The following is a 20,342-nucleotide window of genomic DNA, read 5'->3' on the forward strand; positions in this document are numbered from 1 at the left end:
ACACACATCCACTCCACCCACACTCCACCATCCACCACCACCCACATCCACACAACTCTCTACTCATCATCCACCATCCACCACACCACCCACCCCACACAACTCTCTACTCACTCACCATCCACCACCACCCTCCCACATCCACTCCACCATCCACACTACTCACTCATCATCCACCACCACCACACCACCCACCCCACACAACTCTCTACTCACTCACCATCCACCACCACCCTCCCACATCCACTCCACCATCCACACTACTCACTCATCATCCACCATCCACCACACCACCCACCCCACACAACACTCTACTCACTCACCATCCACCACCACCCTCCCACATCCACTCCACCATCCACACTACTCACTCATCATCCACCATCCACCACACCACCCACCCCACACAACTCTCTACTCATCATCATCCACCACCACCACCCACATCCACCCACCCTCCACCACCCCACACAACACTCTACTCACTCACCATCCACCACCACCCTCCCACATCCACTCCACCATCCACACTACTCACTCATCATCCACCACCACCACCCACATCCACCCACCCCACACAACTCTCTACTCACTCACCATCCACCACCACCCTCCCACATCCACTCCACCATCCACACTACTCACTCATCATCCACCACCACCACACACAGAGAAGACTGCTTGACACGAGAAGAAGTGGAAAAAAACTTCCCCCAGCAAACTGGTTCGTCTATTTTCATTTTTCTCGCCTCCCTCCCTCCCCTCCCTCCTCCCGCGTCAAAAAACATCAACAAGAAATCGGCCACTCACACGAGTCGGCTGGTAACAAATTAAAACAGCAAACGTCAACCCCGTGGGCGGGTGGGTCGTGTGGGTGGGTGGTGGTTAGTGGGGAGGGGAGAGGGTGGGTCAGGATGGGACCCACCCACACATCAATTGCACCCACCAACCAACTCTTTAACGGAATGTTACAAGTTTCGTCGTTAAACTTTACACCCAAACTCTCCCTCCTTTAAACCTTAACACAATTGACCTTAACACGCCCCAACCCGCACAACCAACACCCCACCACCCCTCCCACAAATCCCTTTACAATTTTTTTTTATCTTTCCTTAGAAATGAAAACCAACAAATCCCTCAAGAGACAGAGATTCACACATCGGCAGTGTGTCCCTGTGTGTCTGTCAATCTCGCTGTGTGTCAATCTCGCTGTGTCCCTGTGTGTGTGTCAATCTCGCTGTGTCTGTCAATCTCACTGTGTCTGTCGCTGTCTGTCAATCTCGCTGTGTGTGTCAATCTCGCTGTCTGTCACTGTCAATCTCGCTGTCTGTCACTGTCTGTCAATCTCGCTGTCTGTCAATCTCGCTGTCTGTCACTGTCTGTCAATCTCGCTGTGTCAATCTCGCTGTGTCAATCTCGCTGTGTGTGTCGCTGTGTCAATCTCGCTGTGTCAATCTCGCTGTCTGTCACTGTCTGTCAATCTCGCTGTGTCTGTCAATCTCGCTGTGTCTGTCACTGTCCGTCAATCTCGCTGTGTCTGTCACTGTTAATCTCGCTGTGTGTGTCAATCTCGCTGTCTGTCACTGTCTGTCAATCTCGCTGTGTCTGTCAATCTCGCTGTGTCTGTCACTGTCCGTCAATCTCGCTGTGTCTGTCACTGTTAATCTCGCTGTGTGTGTCACTCTCGCTGTGTCTGTCACTGTCTGTCTCTCACTGTGTCACACTCACTGTGTCTCTCTCTCACTGTCACACTCGCCGTCTCTCACTCACTGTGTCACTCTCGCTGTGTCCGTGTATTCTCGCTGACATTGCCTCACTCGCTGTGTCTCTCACTCGCTGTGTCTGTCACTCGCTGTGTCTGTGTAACCTCGCTGTGTCACTGTCACTCGCTGTGTCACTCTCGCTGCGTGTCACTGTCACTCTCGTTGTGTCTGTCACTCGCTGCGTGTGTCACTGTCACTCACTGTGTCACTCTCGTTGTGTCACTCTCTGCGTGTCTGTGTCACTCTCTGCGTGTGCGTCACTCTCGTTGTGTCACTCGAGGCAAATACAAAAACGTGTAAAAACAAACTAAAATCATATTACAGCCTTGGAACGACCTAAAGAATATAGGAACCCTCCATTATGTATAAAAAAAAACCCCATCACCACCTCCACCCCCCTCACCATCAATCACCCCCCTCACACCACAACCACCACCACCCTCCCCACCACAACCACCCTCCCCACCACCACCACCACCACGGTGAGAAACACCTCAACAGAGCTCACCACCACCACCTGGAGCTGAATGGACGGAGCCATGGTGATGGTGACGCTAAGATACCCACCACCACGATTCAAAGGCGACAACCGCGCTGATGGTGACGATACAAAGACGACGACGATGACGACGGCTGTTCAAGGGGTAATGGTGGTGGTGGTGGACACAAAGATTCGTGGTTTTCGCCGCCCAGTCTGCAGTACCAATCTCTAGTGTACCGCACGCCAGCCCAGCGTACCGCCTACTCCAGGAGACCGCCCAGCCCAGCGTACCGCGTCTACTAGCCCAGTGTACCACCCAGCCCAGTGTACTGCACCACCCAGCCCAGCGTACCGCGTCTACTAGCCCAGTGTACCGCCCAGCCCAGCGCACCACCCAGCCCAGCGTACCGCGTCTACCAGCCCAGCGTACCGCACCACCCAGCCCAGTGTACCAGCTAGCCCAGCGTACCGCCCAGCCCAGTGTACCGCACGGCAGACTCGTGTGTCGGCTTGAGAGGGTGGGATTGGCGAAGCGATGAGGTCTACTGGATGTGGCGAGCTGGTCAGTGGTTGTGGTGGTTGTTGTGGCGGTGGTTGTGGCGGTGGTTGTGGCGGTTGTGGTGTGCACCACCACCACCACCTCAAGGCAACAGAGGTAACAGCAGCAGCAGCCATCACCGCCGCCACTGGGAGCTGTACAAGTACCCCCCCCCCCTTCATGTCATCACCCCGGCAGCGTCGCTCTCTCTCCCCCCCCCCTCTCTACGAAGGACGGACGGACGGAGGGGCGGGTGGACGGACCGGGTTGGGTGCGGTGGGGGCAGCAGCCACCGCCACCCACCGTCTCCCCGCTAGGGAGAGAGAGAGAGCGCGAGGCAGAGACAGTAGAGCGAGTGAGCGGGGAGAGAGAGCGAGCCAGCAGTAGCAAGCGAGCGAGTGAGGGAGCGTGAGAGAGTGAGCGTGAGAGAGCGAGCCAGCAGTAGCAAGCGAGAGCGTGAGGGAGCGTGAGAGAGCGAGTGAGCGAGTGAGAGAGCGAGCGGTAGAGAGCGAGCCAGCAGTAGCAAGCGAGAGCGTGAGGGAGCGTGAGAGAGCGAGTGAGCGAGTGAGAGAGCGAGCGGTAGAGAGCGAGCCAGCAGTAGCAAGCGAGAGCGTGAGGGAGCGTGAGAGAGCGAGTGAGCGAGTGAGAGAGCGAGCGGTAGAGAGCGAGCCAGCAGTAGCAAGCGAGTGAGGGAGCGAGTGAGCGAGCGAGAGAGCAGTAGCAAGAGAGCGAGCGATGTGAGCGAGAGAGAGCCAGCGGTAGCTAAGCGAGTGAGGGAGCGAGTGAGTGAGTGAGTGAGGGAGCAAGTGAGTGAGCGTGAGAGAGGCAGCAGTAGCTAAGCGAGCGAGTGAGCGTGAGAGAGAGTGAGTGTGAGGGAGCGAGTGAGTGACCGTGAGAGAGAGTGAGCGAGAGAGCGAGCGAGTGACGGAGGGAGCGAGCGCGAGAGAGCCAGCGGTAGCAAGCGAGCGAGTGAGTGAGTGAGCGTGAGAGAGGCAGCGAGCGAGCGAGCGATGTGGAGAGTAGCCGGAGGCGACTGTCGGACGGAAAAATATTTAATTTGGGCCAAGACCAGCGTGGCGCTGTCTACCTGAGGGGAGAGGGGGGGTGGGTCATGCAGCGCGGTTTCAACCACATCCTAGAGGGCCCAGAGATAGCACAACAAACAACCACAACCACCACCACCACAACCACCACAGCAGCTTAAGAGGTGGAGAGGGGAGGGGGGAGAGGGAGGGGTGGACGGAATGGGGGTGGGGGAGTTGTGTGGGTTGGAATGTGTCGAATCGTGTGGCGCTGTGTAGTGTGAAGGGGGTGTGTGTAGCGTGTCTGTGTGTGTTGCGGGTGTGTGTTGCGGGTGTGTGTTGCGTGTGTGGCATGTGTGTAGTTTGTGTGTGTGTAATGTGTGTGTCCTTCGCATAGCGTGTGCGTGTAGTGTGTGTAGTGTGTCCTTCACGTAGCGTGTGTGTGTAGCGTGTGTGTGTAGCGTGTGTGTGTAGTGTCTGTGTCCTTCACGTAGCGTGTGTGTACTGTGTGTGTCCTTCACGTAGCGTGTGTGTGTAGCGCGTGTGTGTAGCGTGTGTGTGTAGTGTCTGTGTCCTTCACGTAGCGTGTGTGTGTGTGTACTGTGTGTGTCCTTCACGTAGCGTGTGTGTGTGTGTAGCGCGTGTGCGTGTAGTGCGTTAGGAGTAGAGCAGCGGGGGATGTGCCTTTAGTGTTTGTTCAGCGTGTAGTGGTGGCGGTGAGTAGTAAGTAGTGAGTGATGGTGAGCGTGGTGTTGAGTAGTGGTGAGTAGTGGTGTTGAGCGTAGTGGCGATGAGCGTGGTGATGAGTAGTTGTGAGTAGTGGTGAGTATTAGTGGTGAGCGTGGCGAGTGTGGTGGTGAGCGTGGTGGTGAGCGTGGTGGTGAGCGTGGTGGTGAGCGTGGTGATGAGTGTGGTGGTGAGCGTGGTGGTGAGCGTGGTGGTGAAGACTCTAGGCGGTTGACTCAGCAGCGGCAGCGTCGCCATTCTCGGATTTCTGCTTCTTGGCGTCATTCTCGCCAGACTCCTCCTGGACACACACCGAGTACACGCACAGAGAGAGAGTACACGCTGAGTACACACAGTACACACAGTACACACACAGAGCACACACAGTACACACACAGAGTACACACAGTACACACACACAGAGTACACACAGTACACACAGTACACACACACAGAGGACATGCTGAGTACACACAGTACACACACACAGAGTACACACAGTACACACACACAGAGTACACACAGTACACACACACAGAGTACACACAGTACACACACACAGAGGACATGCCGAGTACACACACAGAAAGGACATGCTGAGTACACACAGTACACACACACACAGAGGACATGCCGAGTACACACACAGAGAGTACACGCTGAGTACACACAGTACACACACACACACAGAGGACATGCCGAGTACACACACAGAAAGGACATGCTGAGTACACACAGTACACACACAGAGGACATGCTGAGTACACACAGTACACACACACACACAGTACACACACAGTACACACACACACACAGGACATGCCGAGTACACACACAGTACACACACACAGTACACACACAGTACCCATCCTACACCCACCCTCACCACTCACCCATCCTCCACCCACCCACCCACCCACCCTCACCACTCACCCCTCCTACACCCACCCTCACCACTCACCCATCCTCCACCCACCCTCACCACTCACCCATCCTCCACCCACCCTCACCACTCACCCATCCTCCACCCACCCTCACCACTCACCCATCCTCCACCCACCCTCACCACTCACCCATCCTCCACCCACCCTCACCACTCACCCATCCTCCACCCACCCTCACCACTCACCCATCCTCCACCCACCCTCACCACTCACCCATCCTACACCCACCCTCACCACTCACCCATCCTATACCCACCCTCACCACTCACCCATCCTACACCCACCCTCACCACTCACCCATCCTCCACCCACCCTCACCACTCACCCATCCTACACCCACCCTCACCACTCACCCATCCTACACCCACCCTCACCACTCACCCATCCTACACCCACCCTCACCACTCACCCATCCTATACCCACCCTCACCACTCACCCATCCTCCACCCACCCTCACCACTCACCCATCCTACACCCACCCACCCTCACCACTCACTCACCCATCCATCCTACACCCACCCTCACTCCTCACCCACCCTGACCCCTCCTCACCGCTCCTCACCCCTCCTCACCCACCCTCCCCCTCACCTGCGCTGGAGCATCAGCCGGGCGTTTGATGCCAACATCGCCCCCCGCCGCCTCCTTCACCACCTCCTTCACCGCCTCCTTCACCACCTCCTTCACCGCCTCCTTCACCACCTCCTTCTCCTCCACCTTCTCCTCCACCTTCTCCACCTCAGCCGCCTCATCCTTCTTCTGCTCCACCTTCACGTCTCCGTCCGTCTTGTCGTCTCCTGCATCGGCCTTCTCGTCCGCCGTGGCGGCTTCGACTTCTTTGGTGGCCTCAGCAGTTTTGTCGACGGCCGTCTTGTCGGCCTTGTCGGCTTCTGTCGTGGGAGCAGCAGAGTCGCCCTCCGTCGTGGGCGACGCTGCGTCTACGGGGGACGACTCTTTCTTCTCCGCAGAGTCCACCGGCTTGACGTCACCGTCAACTGCGGGAGGGGTGAGCAGGGTGGGGTGGGGTGAGCGGGGGGGTGAGCGGGGGGTGAGGTCAACCGCTTTCTAGGTCGCACACCAGTCGCTCATCAACCTTCACAAATATTGCCAACACACAACCATCACCACCATCAACACAACCATCACCAACACACAACCATCACCACCACATCCCACACAACCATCACCACCACTCAACACAACCATCACCAACACACAACCATCACCACCATCAACACAACCATCACCAACACACAACCATCACCACCACATCCCACACAACCATCACCACCACTCAACACAACCATCACCACCATCAACACAACCATCACCAACACACAACCATCACCACCATCAACACAACCATCACCAACACACAACCATCACCACCACATCCCACACAACCATCACCACCACCAACACACAACCATCACCACCATCAACACAACCATCACCAACACACAACCATCACCACCACATCCCACACAACCATCACCACCACTCAACACAACCATCACCACCATCAACACAACCATCACCAACACACAACCATCACCACCATCAACACAACCATCACCAACACACAACCATCACCACCACATCCCACACAACCATCACCATCACCAACACACAACCATCACCACCATCAACACAACCATCACCAACACACAACCATCACCACCACATCCCACACAACCATCACCACCACCAACACACAACCATCACCACCACTCAACCACCACCACCCACCACAACCATCAACACACCCCACACACAACCACCAGACCCCCCACACACAACCATCACCATCACTCAACCATCACCACCATCAACACAACCATCACCATCACTCAACCATCACCACCCACCACAACCATTAACATACCCCACACACAACCATCACTCAACCAATGTTAACCATCACCACCCACCAACAACAATCACCACACTCCACACACAACCATCACAACACCACCACCACTCAACCAATGTTAAACATCATCACACAACCATCAACACCACTTCCCACAACCATCACCACACTCCACACACAACCATCAACACCACTCAACCAATGTCAACCATCACCACCCACCACAACAATCAACACCCCACACACAACCATCAACACCACACATTCCTCACCACCACCACACATCCCTCACCACCACCACCACACATCCCTCACCACCACCACCACACATCCCTCACCACCACCACACATCCCTCACCACCACCACCATCACCTCCACAACCCTCACCACCACCACCACAACCCTCACCACCACCACACATCCCTCACCACCACCACCACACATCCCTCACCACCACCACCTCCACAACCCTCACCACCACCACACATCCCTCACCACCACACATCCCTCACCACCACCACCACACATCCCTCACCACCACCACCACACATCCCTCACCACCACCACCACACATCCCTCACCACCACCACCTCCACAACCCTAACCACCACCACCTCCACAACCCTCACCACCACCACCACACATCCCTCACCACCACCACACATCCCTCACCACCACCACCACACATCCCTCACCACCACCACCTCCACAACCCTCACCACCACCACACATCCCTCACCACCACCACCTCCACAACCCTCACCACCACCACCACACATCCCTCACCACCACCACCACACATCCCTCACCACCACCACCACCACACATCCCTCACCACCACCACCACACATCCCTCACCACCACCACCACACATCCCTCACCACCACCACCACACATCCCTCACCACCACCACCTCCACAACCCTAACCACCACCACCTCCACAACCCTCACCACCACCACCACCACACAACCCTCACCACCACCACCACCACACATCCCTCACCACCACCACACATCCCTCACCACCACCACCTCCACAACCCTAACCACCACCACCTCCACATCCCTCACCACCACCACCTCCACAACCCTCACCACCACCACCCACTGGGTGTGTCCTCACCCTTATCGGCAGCCTTGCTATCGCCATTCTCTTTCTCGCCACTCGCAGACTCCTGCAGCAAAACAAAAACGACGAACATCTGAAACTACAGCCAACTGAGGTACCCGCACACAGACAAAGATCCCCCGTGTAGCCTCTGGCAGGCTGTAGGGGCAAGTGCTGTCAGTAGCACCTACACACAGACAAAGATCCCCCGTGTAGCCTCTAGCAGGCTGTAGGGGCAAGTGTTGTTAGTAGCACCTACACACAGACAAAGATCCCCCGTGTAGCCTCTGGCAGGCTGTAGGGGCAAGTGCTGTTAGCAGCACCTACACACAGACAAAGATCCCCCGTGTAGCCTCTGGCAGGCTGTAGGGGCAAGTGCTGTTAGCAGCACCTACACACAGACAAAGATCCCCCGTGTAGCCTCTGGCAGGCTGTAGGGGCAAGTGCTGTTAGCAGCACCTATACACAGACAAAGATCCCCCGTGTAGCCTCTGGCAGGCTGTAGGGGCAAGTGCTGTCAGTAGCACCTACACACAGACAAAGATCCCCCGTGTAGCCTCTGGCAGGCTGTAGGGGCAAGTGCTGTCAGTAGCACCTACACACAGACAAAGATCCCCCGTGTAGCCTCTGGCAGGCTGTAGGGGCAAGTGCTGTCAGTAGCACCTACACACAGACAAAGGTCCCCCATGTAGCCTCTAGCAGGCAAATGCTGTTAGTAGTAGCGAGTAGCAGCACCTATACAGTCGGCCTTTGACACGATCATAACAGGAGCATGACGAGTGAGTGAAGCGAGTGAGTGAGGTGAGCACGGTGAGCGCGACGCCTCACCCCCCCACCACCCCTCCCACCACTGCCCCTCACCCCCCACCACCACCCCCTCACCCCCACCCTCCCCACCAACACCATCCCCACCCCCACTGCCCCTCACCCTCCCCCTCTCCACCACCACCCCTCACTCCCCCCTCACCCCCCCCCCACCACCACCCCCTCACCCCCCCACCACCACCCCTCACCCCCCCACCACCACCCCCTCACCCCCCCACCACCACCCCCTCACCCCCCCACCACCACCCCCTCACCCCCCCACCACCACCCCCTCACCCCCCCACCACCAGCACTGCCCCTCACCCCCCCCACCACCCCCCCCCACCACCACCTCTCACCCCCACCACCACCCGCCCCACCCCCCTGCCCCACCCCCACCCCCTCACCACCACTGCCCCTCACCCTCCCCCCTCACCCCCCCAACACCACCACCCCCTCACCCCCCACCACCCCCACCCCCCACTCACAGTGGTGCCGTTGGCGGGGGTCTTGTTGTCTCCGGCTCCGTTCTCGGCTGCTGGCTTCGTGTCCCCGTCCACCGTCACCTCCTCCTTGCTCAGCTCCTTCAGATCTTTGGCTTCCTTCAGATCCTGCAGCGCCACAGGGAGAGAGCGGAGTTAGCGGCACCTACACACAGACAAAGATCCCCCGTGTAGCCTCTAGCAGGCTGTAGGGGCAAGTGCTGTTAGCGAGTAGCACCGATGAAGGCCGGCACGGCACACGAGGGGGTGGGTGGCCAGCACCACGCCCGGCCGCCTTTGTCTCCCCAGTGGCAATGTTTACTACACACCGCACCAGGTACTCATTTGAGGCTGAGTCGACCTAGGGGAGGGCCCGGGACCGGTTCAGATAATCGTCACTGTTGGTGTTGGCCGTGAGCGGGAATCGAACTCGGGTCGCCGGGTTCATAGCGCAGCGTAGCGCTACCCACTGCACTACCCACTGCACTACCCAGACACTCACACACATCACATCCACACTACTACTGCCCATACCAATTCCCGCCATTCGCCACTAAGTGACGGTGACGTCACTACGGCGCCTGAGCCGTGGTGACGTCACCACCCACCCACACATTTCAGCCGAAGCAGAACATCCGGAGCACATAAACCCAACTTCACTCCCTTGCACAGATCACTTAGACCCAGCACTCTCCATCCCCCCCTACCCCTACCCACCCTCACCTCCCCTACCCTCCCTCCCTCACCACCCCTACCCCACCCTCCCCCACACTCACCTACCCCACCCTCCCTCACCTCCCCTACCCCACCCTCCTTCACCTCCCCTACCCCTCCCTCACCTCCCCTACCCCACCCTCCCCCACACTCACCTACCCCACCCTCCCTCACCTCCCCTACCCCTCCCTCACCTCCCCTACCCCACCCTCCCCCACACTCACCTACCCCACACTCCCTCCCTCACCACCCACCCCCCTCCCTCACCGCCTCGACCCCACACCACCCCTACCCCACCCACCCTTCCTCACCTCCCCTGCCCCACCCACCCTCCCTCACCACCCCTACCCCTCCCTCACCTACCCTACCCCACCCTCCCCCACACTCACCTACCCCACACTCCCTCCCTCACCACCCACCCCCCTCCCTCACCGCCTCGACCCCACACCACCCCTACCCCACCCACCCTTCCTCACCTCCCCTGCCCCACCCACCCTCCCTCACCGCCTCGACCCCACACCTCCCCTACCCCACCCTCACCTACCCCACCCTCACCTACCCCACCCTCCCCTACCCTCCCTCACCACCCCTACTCCACCCACCCTTCCTCACCTACACTCACCTACCCCACCAACCCTCCCTCACCACCCCTACCTCACCCACCCTCCCTCACCTACACTCACCACCCATACCCCACCCTCCCTCACCACCCCTACCCCTCCCTCCCTCACCACCACTACTCTCCCTCACCACCCCTACCCCATCCACCCTTCCTCACCACCCCTACCCCACCCTCCCTCCCTCACCTCCCCCCACAGTCCTACCCCACACTCCCCTCCCCCCACAGCTCATTTGAGTGTCAAGTTTCGCGGAAATCCAAATAAATACTTTCCCCGCTCGCCCCACAATCTACTTCTGCTTGGCGCGAGGGCATTTCTCGCTGGTACCGGTTTAAATAAATACTTGTAACTTCTTTCATTTTTAAATCCTTTATATTAAGTTCACTTGCTTGCGCGCTTACGACCGTGCAAATCTTTCGGTCGTTTTTTTTAACCCACTTCCCGTGATCCAATCGAGCTGACATTTTGCACACAGACTCGTTGTGCGTGACAATTAATTTTCGTGAACAATTTTTTTCCAAAATTTTACACTTTTTAGGAAAAAATAAATTATATTTAATTACCAATTGCTTAATGGTGGCAGGCAATCATCTGACCCGTAGGTGGCAGCCATCTCAAGCCAGAGGACGAGAGGACTCTAGCCGCCACGCATATAAAGGATTTATAGTGAGAAACTTTGTCTTTACGGGTTAATTTTTCTTACCATTCAAAGCCCCCCCGACCCCGGCCAAAATTTATCCTGCGAACTTAGATTGCAAACGCGATCGGGGTCGGGATCGAACTCCCCCAACAGACCTCCTCCTGCATACCAGGCGAGGTCGTCAATCGCTCTCCCACCCCCCCCGAGCAAACAGTGGTCTGCATTTTCCCCGGGGTTCCGGTCTTTCTGGATCATCTCTTTTGAGAAGCGTTACACTTTGACACCCAAGTGATGAATATCCTCCCCCACACCCCGCGTAGCCTCCAGCAGGCTGTAGGGGCAAGTGCTGTCAGTAGCACCTACACACAGACAAAGATCCCCCGTGTAGCCTCCAGCAGGCTGTAGGGGCAAGTGCTGTCAGTAGCACCTACACACAGACAAAGATCCCCCGCGTAGCCTCCAGCAGGCTGTAGGGGCAAGTGCTGTCAGTAGCACCTACACACAGACAAAGATCCCCCGCGTAGCCTCCAGCAGGCTGTAGGGGCAAGTGCTGTGAGTAGCACCTACACACAGACAAAGATCCCCCGTGTAGCCTCTAGCAGGCTGTAGGGGCAAGTGCTGTTAGTAGCACCTACACACAGACAAAGATCCCACGTGTAGCCTCTAGCAGGCTGTAGGTAGCGAGTAGCAGCACCTACAAAAGCCGGCACTGTGGGCACACACAAAGGGGTGGTGTGTGGACAGAACCACGACAGTCTTTGTCTCTCCCCAGCGCTGATGTTTAATCCTCTAAATACACACGAGTATGAGAGGGGGGGGGATTTGCAAACTCCAAAAATACAAGCAGGCCTCAAGGGGTAGTTCATCTAAGGCCGAGTTAACCTAGGAGAAGGCCCCTCAGGAAGGTTTCAAATAATCGTCACTGATGTTGGCCGTGAGCGGGAATCGAACTCGAGGTCTCTGGGTTCGCAGCTCACCGCTGCACCACCACTCCCCACCCACGGAACCGGGCACACACAGCTAGCAGTTACACCACATCACACACACACAGCAGTTACACACACACACAGTAAGCTAGTAGTTACACACACATCACACACCTACCACGACACAACAACAACAACCGCCATTCGCCACTAAGTGACGGTGACGTCACCACGACGCTAGTGCCAGGCCATGTGCACCTTGAGGCTACCACGTGAAGTGTCGAACGCCTGCTGGCAGGAGGTTACGGGGCAGACCCAGGTGCCACGGGTCGACTGACCAAGATGACTGGCTGAAGCACCACCTGTGCCCCCTACTGTGCCAACTTGCTGTGCTTTAGCCACCCGGCGCTCCGCTCGTTGTTGTGAGCATCGCTCCTCCGCCCTCCGTTATTGTTGGAGGGCGACTGCCTCCAACTGCCCAGTAGCGTCCTTCACGAGCCTCCTCCACTGAGGCCGATCTTGACACCGCTGGTACCAGTCATCGGCAAGTCCACTCAGCTCCACGTCCTCCTGTACCACACCACTCCATCTCTTCTCTAGCCCGTGCCGCGCCCGTTTAGCCCCCTCGATCCGGCCGAACAAAAGCTGTTTAGGCATGCGGTGGCTGGGCATGCGGGCTACATGACCCAGCCAACGCAGCCTTGCCTGACGGAGGAGCTCACCGATAGGACTTTGCCCAGATCTTTCAAGGATTTGAGAGCTCCTCACATATCCAGCCTGCAGATTAAACCCAGGATGGATCGTAGGCAGGCCAGCCTCAATGTTTCCAACTGGCACAGATACACATTGCACACACGTACGCAAGCTGAACTTCTTTCGCACAGTACAAAGCTACGATTGTCGTCTGCGAGTGGAGGGAGGGTAATCGAGGACGCGGGTCACCGGGTTCATGGCTGCTTTGCGTTCTTCGCCCGCATCGAGATTAGCATGGTCGGCTATGCGCGGTACAAAAAAATGCTCAACGTCCACACACACACATGCACGGGACGGACTACGTACAAATGTCGGAAGAGTGCTAAATAACCACGACTGCCTACACAGTAGGACCCATGGTGCGGTGCGGTGTGGTGCAGTGCATTGTGGTGCAGTGGTGAAGTGTGCATTGTGGTGCAGTGCATTGTGGTGCAGTGCATTGTGGTTCAGTGTCGTGCAGTGCACTGTGGTGCAGTGCATGGTGGTGCAGTGCATGGCGGTGCATTGTGGTACAGTGCAGTGTGGTGCAGTGCATTGTGGTGCAGTGCACGGTGGTGCAGTGCATTGTGGTGCAGTGTGGTGCATGGTGGTGCAGTGCATTGTGGTGCCTCCATAGGGCCCAATGTTGTTCGCTTACTGATTATTCCCCCCCTTGTTGAACGGCTGCTGCAGGTACAGTAACTAGAATTACTAATCGATGCATCGATTATCCGCGTTTGTTTTAATATTACGCGTTCATACCGTCGTCAACATCTGTGTGCATTAACATCTATTGATTAAAAACATTATCAAGGTTTATTTTGGGTTGAGAATGGGAGGGGGGGGTTAAAACCGTCGATGCTATCCGCAAACAGGAGGCCTTTCAAACGTACATCCCTCCCTTGACTCGCTTGGTGACCAAAATCGCTGATTTGCCAGTAAAAAATATGATAATGGAGGTTCCAATGGTGTAAATGCTTCACCCCAGAGCTCTCATAAACTCTGGTGGTGCATTGTATTTGAGTTGCGCGCCTTTTGGCGTCATCTGGTCCAACACCAGGGTGAGACTAGGCTCTAGGGAAAGCTGTCTCGGGTGTGGACCAATCAACTTCAAGGACCATGTGAGACTAGGCTCTAGGGAAAGCTGTCTCGGGTGTGGACCAATCAACTTCAAGGACAGTGCACATACATTATCAGAGTTGTGTGTTTTGTTTGCATTACGACTGCAGGTATTGTGGTCAATGCAAACATGACTCCTCGTAAAAAAGGTGTCAGTTTTGTTGCCAGATAAAAAGGGTAAAAAAACAATTATCGTATTTTTTCTTCTGGCAAATGAGGTTCCAATGGTGTAAATGCTTAACCCCGAGCTCTCATACACTCTGATGGTGCATTGTCTTTGAGTTGTGCGCCTTTTGGCGTCATCTGGTCCAGCACCAGAGTGAGACTAGGCTCTAGGGAAAGCTGTCTCGAGGGTGTGGACCAATCAACTTCAAGGACAGTGCATACATCATCAGAGTTGTGTTTTTTGTTGGCATTAGGACTGTCCTGAACCTCCCCACAATGTCGGGTGGTGAGGGTGTGGGCAGGTTAGTTAATCGATGCATTTGTATTTAAGCGACCTCAACCCAAGAAAACCTCCGTGACGGATGATATTGGCCACGACAGTCGACTAACGCGTTATTCCTTACTTGGCTAGGCAGCAGCCCTGCTAAGGTTGGTTTTTTTTTCTGCCTTCAAACTATAAACACCATCTCACGCGAACGTTTTCCCAGAAACTCCTACACGCCCCTCCACGGCTCTTGAGATGCAAGGCGGGGGATTGGTGAGTTTCGGTTTTATGGTTTACTGCTGACCCAACAACCACCACAATCACCACTCCCCCACCCACCCACCCTTCAAACCCTCCACGGCTGAGCTGCAAAGGGGCTGGGTGGGTGAGTTTGGGTTTTATGGTTTACTGTTGACCCCAACACCAAGCAAGCAACAACCACAACCACTCCCCCTAGAACATCACCACCACTCCCCGACAACAACACCACCACCACTCCCCCCACAACACCACCACCACCACACACAACCACCACCCTACAACACCACCACTCTACAACACCACTCCCCTACAACACCACCACCACTCCCCTACAACACCACCACCACTCCCCTACAACACCACCACCACTCCCCTACAACACCACCACCACTCCCCTACAACACCACCACCACTCCCCTACAACACCACCGCCACTCCCCCCTACAACACCACCACCACCCTACAACACCACCACTCTACAACACCACTCCCCTACAACACCACCACCCTACAACACCACTCCCCTACAACACCACCACCACCACCACTCCCCTACAACACCACCACCACTCCCCTACAACACCACCACCCTCCTACAACACCACCACCACTCTCCCCACAACACCACCACCACCACACACAACCACCACCCTACAACACCACCACTCTACAACACCACCACCACTCCCCTACAACACCACCACCACTCCCCTACAACACCACCACCACTCCCCTACAACACCACCACTCCCCTACAACACCACCACCACTCCCCTACAACACCACCACCACTCCCCTACAACACCACCACCACTCCCCTACAACAACACCACCCTACAACACCACCACCACTCCCCTACAACACCACCACCACTCCCCTACAACACCACCACCACTCCCCTACAACACCACCACCACTCCCCTACAACACCACCACCACTCCCCCCTACAACACTACCACCACTCCCCTACAACACCACCCTCCTACACCACCACCACTCCCCTACAACACCACCACCACCCCCCTACAACACCACCACCCTCCTACAACACCACCACCACTCCCCTACAACACCACCACCCTCCTACAACACCACCACCACTCCCCTACAACACCACCACCACTCCCCTACAACACCACCACCACTCCCCTACAACACCACTCCCCTACAACACCACTCCCCTACAACACCACCACCACTCCCCTACAACACCACCACCACCCCCCTACAACACCACCACCACCCCCCTACAACACCACCACCACTCCCCTACAACACCACCACCACTCCCCTACAACACCACCACCACTCCCCTACAACACCACCACCACTCCCCTACAACACCACCACGACTCCCCTACAACACCACCACGACTCCCCTACAACACCACCACTCCCCTACAACACCACCACCACCACTCCCCTACAACACCACCACCACCACTCCCCTACAACACCACCACCACCACTCCCCTACAACACCACCACCACCACTCCCCTACAACACCACCACCACTCCCCTACAACACCACCGCCACTCCCCCCTACAACACCACCACCACCCTACAACACCACCACTCTACAACACCACTCCCCTACAACACCACCACCCTACAACACCACTCCCCTACAACACCACCACCACCACTCCCCTACAACACCACCACTCCCCTACAACACCACCACCACTCCCCTACAACACCACCACCACTCCCCTACAACACCACCACTCCCCTACAACACCATCACGAATCCAAGAAACCCTCCCCCCCTCCACCTCACGCAGTGGAGCCTCAACAGATTGCCGGGGGGGCAAGTGCTGTGAGCGAGTAGCAGCGCCATGCACACATTGGGGGGGGGGGGGGGGCGGCCAGCACCACGCCCGGCCGCCTTTGTCTCTCCCCCAGTGGCGATGTTCACTACACCAGGCACTCATTTTGAGGCCGAGTCTACCTAGGGGAGGGTCCCATGACGAGTTCTGATAATCACCGTCAGTGATGACCTCACACGGCCACTAACATGATCTGACACAGCCAACTAACATGACCTCACACAGCCACTAAAACAATGCCCTCACAAGCTGCAGGGTGAACCAGAGGTCGCAACCGGGTACCCGATACCCGTACCCTACCCGATACCCGGCTACCCATACAGGTACGGGTAGCCGTTTGCGACCCTGATGCGGCCGGGTACGGGTAAGCCCTGAGTCATTTCCCAACGTCTTGTCTCTTCTCACAATTCGAATCTACTCACCCGCGCCTGCAACATGGCTTCATCCCAGAGGTCGCAATCGGGTACCCGGGTGAGTGGTTGGGTGAGTGGCTGGGTGAGTGGCTGGGTGAGTGGCTGGGTGAGTGGCTGGGTGAGTGGCTGGGTGAGTGGCTGGGTGAGTGGCTGGGTGACTGGGTGGCTGGGTGAGTGGCTGGGTGAGTGACTGGGTGAGTGGCTGGGTGAGTACCCGGCCGGGTACGGGTACCCGTTTGCGACCCTGGTGTGGCCGGGTACGGGTAAGGAATCAAAACCCGTTTGCGACCTTTGGGGTGGACTGACCCCCGGCTAAGATTCGCATCGATACCGATTCCATCTAATCAGTACTCGCGCAAAGCCGCCAGAGGGCGCTGTCTTTCTTTGGAATTTTCACACTTAAATTCTAACTTAGCAATCTTTGAAATACGTAATCGACCAGGCTATGCGTTAATTGTGTGTTGACTGACTCTCTGTGTTGTATTACATAACGTTTCGATATTTTGCTAGGTTACTTAATTGAGTGTGTTCTTTCTCCCTCTCTCCTAATGTTCAAATTTGCTTACTTTACTACGCGTTTTCCGCACTCATTGACATGTTTATTTTTTCTCTAACCCCCTCCATCTCTCTGCCCCCGCCCCCTCTGCCTATTTAAGGCCACTCCACATAGAAGATCTCCCTTCTCTGTACCTGTGTCACTCTCTCTGTGCATCTTGGTGATATCTGTCTGCTTATATGTCTGTCTATAGTTTTTTGGTTAGAATTTTTTGTTGCCATTTCATTTATGCCTGATGATGATGATTGCTTGTGTTGCAATCGAAACGTCGTGATTGTTATTTTTATCTTATTTTATTAATTTTAATTTTTTACCTACCTGGTGACTTTACCGAAACAACCTAAGAATATGAATCCCTGCAGTCACCAAAGCTTCAAATCTAGAATTCCACATCGGGACACACCAAATCGATTCCTGCCCGCGTGGTAGTCGATAGATATACGCGGATCGATTAAATCGAATCGGGGGGGGGGTGCCCTAGACTCGGCAGGGCAGCTGGCGATTCCTCTACACGTGGCGATTATAGGGGGTCGATTTTGTCGTTGAATTTTCGATTCCCTTTGTCCTGCACGCATCCAGTTACAGCCACGATGTGGGTCTGTGTAGTGAGTCTGTGTGGTGAGTCTGTGTGGTGAGTCTGTGTGATGAGTCTGTGTGATGAGTCTGTAGGTCTCTGTGTTGTGAGTCTGTGGGTGTGTGTGGTGAGTCTGTGGGTGTGTGTGGTGAGTCTGTGGGTGTGTGTGGTGAGTCTGTGGGTGTGTGGTGAGTCTGTAGGTCTCTGTGTGGGGAGTCTGTGGGTCTCTGTGTGACGAGTCTATGGGTCTCTGTGTGGTGAGTCTATGGGTCTCTGTGTGGTGAGTCTGTGGGTCTCTGTGTGGTGAGTCTGTGGGTCTCTGTGTGGTGAGTCTGTGGGTCTCTGTGTGGTGAGTCTGTGGGTCTCTGTGTGGGGAGTCTGTGGGTCTCTGTGTGGTGAGTCTGTGGGTCTCTGTGTGGTGAGTCTGTGGGTCTCTGTGTGGTGAGTCTGTGTGGTGAGTCTGTGGGTCTCTGTGTGGTGAGTCTGTGTGATGAGTCTATGGGTCTCTGTGTGGTGAGTCTGTGTGGTGAGTCTGTTGGTCTCTGTGTGGTGAGTCTGTGTGATGAGTCTGTGGGTCTCTGTGTGGTGAGTCTGTGGGTCTCTGTGTGGTGAGTCTGTGGGTCTCTGTGTGGTGAGTCTGTGGGTCTCTGTGTGGTGAGTCTGTGGGTCTCTGTGTGGTGAGTCTGTGGGTCTGTGTGGTGATTCTGTGGGTCTCTGCGTGGTGAGTCTGTGGGTCTCTGTGTGGTGAGTCTGTGGGTCTCTGTGTGGTGAGTCTATGGGTCTCTGCATGGTGAGTCTGTGGGTCTCTGTGTGGTGAGTCTGTGGGTCTCTGTGTGGTGAGTCTGTGGGTCTGCGTGGTGATTCTGTGGGTCTCTGCGTGGTGAGTCTGTGGGTCTGCGTGGTGATTCTGTGGGTCTCTGCGTGGTGAGTCTGTGGGTCTGTGTGGTGATTCTGTGGGTCTCTGCGTGGTGAGTCTGTGGGTCTCTGCGTGGTGAGTCTGTGGGTCTCTGTGTGGTGAGTCTGTGGGTCTGTGTGGTGATTCTGTGGGTCTCTGTGTGGTGAGTCTGTGGGTCTGTGTGGTGATTCTGTGGGTCTCTGTGTGGTGAGTCTGTGTGGTGAGTCTGTGGGTCTCTGTGTGGTGAGTCTACGGGTCTCTCCGTGTCAATCCACTGCTGGATGAGCGCTATTTTACTTCCCCACACCAGTCGGTCTGAGTTAAAGGCCGACCAGCACAGATGTGAGAGCAGTACGATGACTGCAGCTGCACTCGCCACAACCTATAACACCTGGTGATGCACGCTGGTAGTCAACCAATGCATACACAGAACCCTACCAAAAGTTGTTCCAAACCTCCGCTTTGCATCCAAGACTAACCCAACTATTTGTCCAGACTCACCCAGCCAACCATCTTCAGGGTAGAACCCACGACCTCCTGTATATCTCCACAGGGAGAGAGACATGCAGACTCCACATATACAGCAGGCATCGTCAGGGTCGAGATGGAACCCATCACCGCCTGTATACCGCGCGAGGTAGTTAACATCTCCACAGGGAAAGAGACATGCAGACTCCACATACAGCACTGAGCCCAATGGGAGCCTTAGTCTGGCTCTGTGAGTCTCTAACACCGAACGCTATGGGAGCCTTAGTCTGGCTCTGTGAGTATCTAACACTGAACCCTATGGGAGCCTTAGTCTGGCTCTGTGAGTCTCCAACACTGAACCCTATGGGAGCATTAGTCTGGCTCTGTGAGTCTCTAACACTTAACCCTATGGGAGCCTTA

At 56.1% G+C, this 20,342-nt stretch overlaps 1 protein-coding gene across 1 annotated transcript in view; it reads right to left on the reverse strand.

Annotated features, from left to right (window-relative positions):
* Window positions 1–694: 694 nt before the first annotated feature.
* Window positions 695–20,342, reverse strand: part of LOC144955611 (uncharacterized) — a 29,201-nt gene continuing 9,553 nt past the window's right edge. Inside the window, exons 2-5 of the mRNA XM_078885787.1 lie at window positions 9,748–9,870; window positions 8,471–8,522; window positions 6,064–6,467; window positions 695–4,831 (exon numbers count right to left, since the gene is read on the reverse strand). Coding sequence (XP_078741913.1) covers window positions 4,754–4,831; window positions 6,064–6,467; window positions 8,471–8,522; window positions 9,748–9,870 — 657 coding nt within the window. The 3' untranslated portion in view covers window positions 695–4,753. The remainder of the gene's footprint in view (window positions 4,832–6,063; window positions 6,468–8,470; window positions 8,523–9,747; window positions 9,871–20,342) is intronic.

This window comes from Lampetra fluviatilis, unplaced genomic scaffold (assembly GCF_964198595.1).
Source record: "Lampetra fluviatilis unplaced genomic scaffold, kcLamFluv1.1 SCAFFOLD_269, whole genome shotgun sequence".
In the NCBI taxonomy this organism is placed as follows: Eukaryota; Metazoa; Chordata; class Hyperoartia; order Petromyzontiformes; family Petromyzontidae; genus Lampetra; species Lampetra fluviatilis.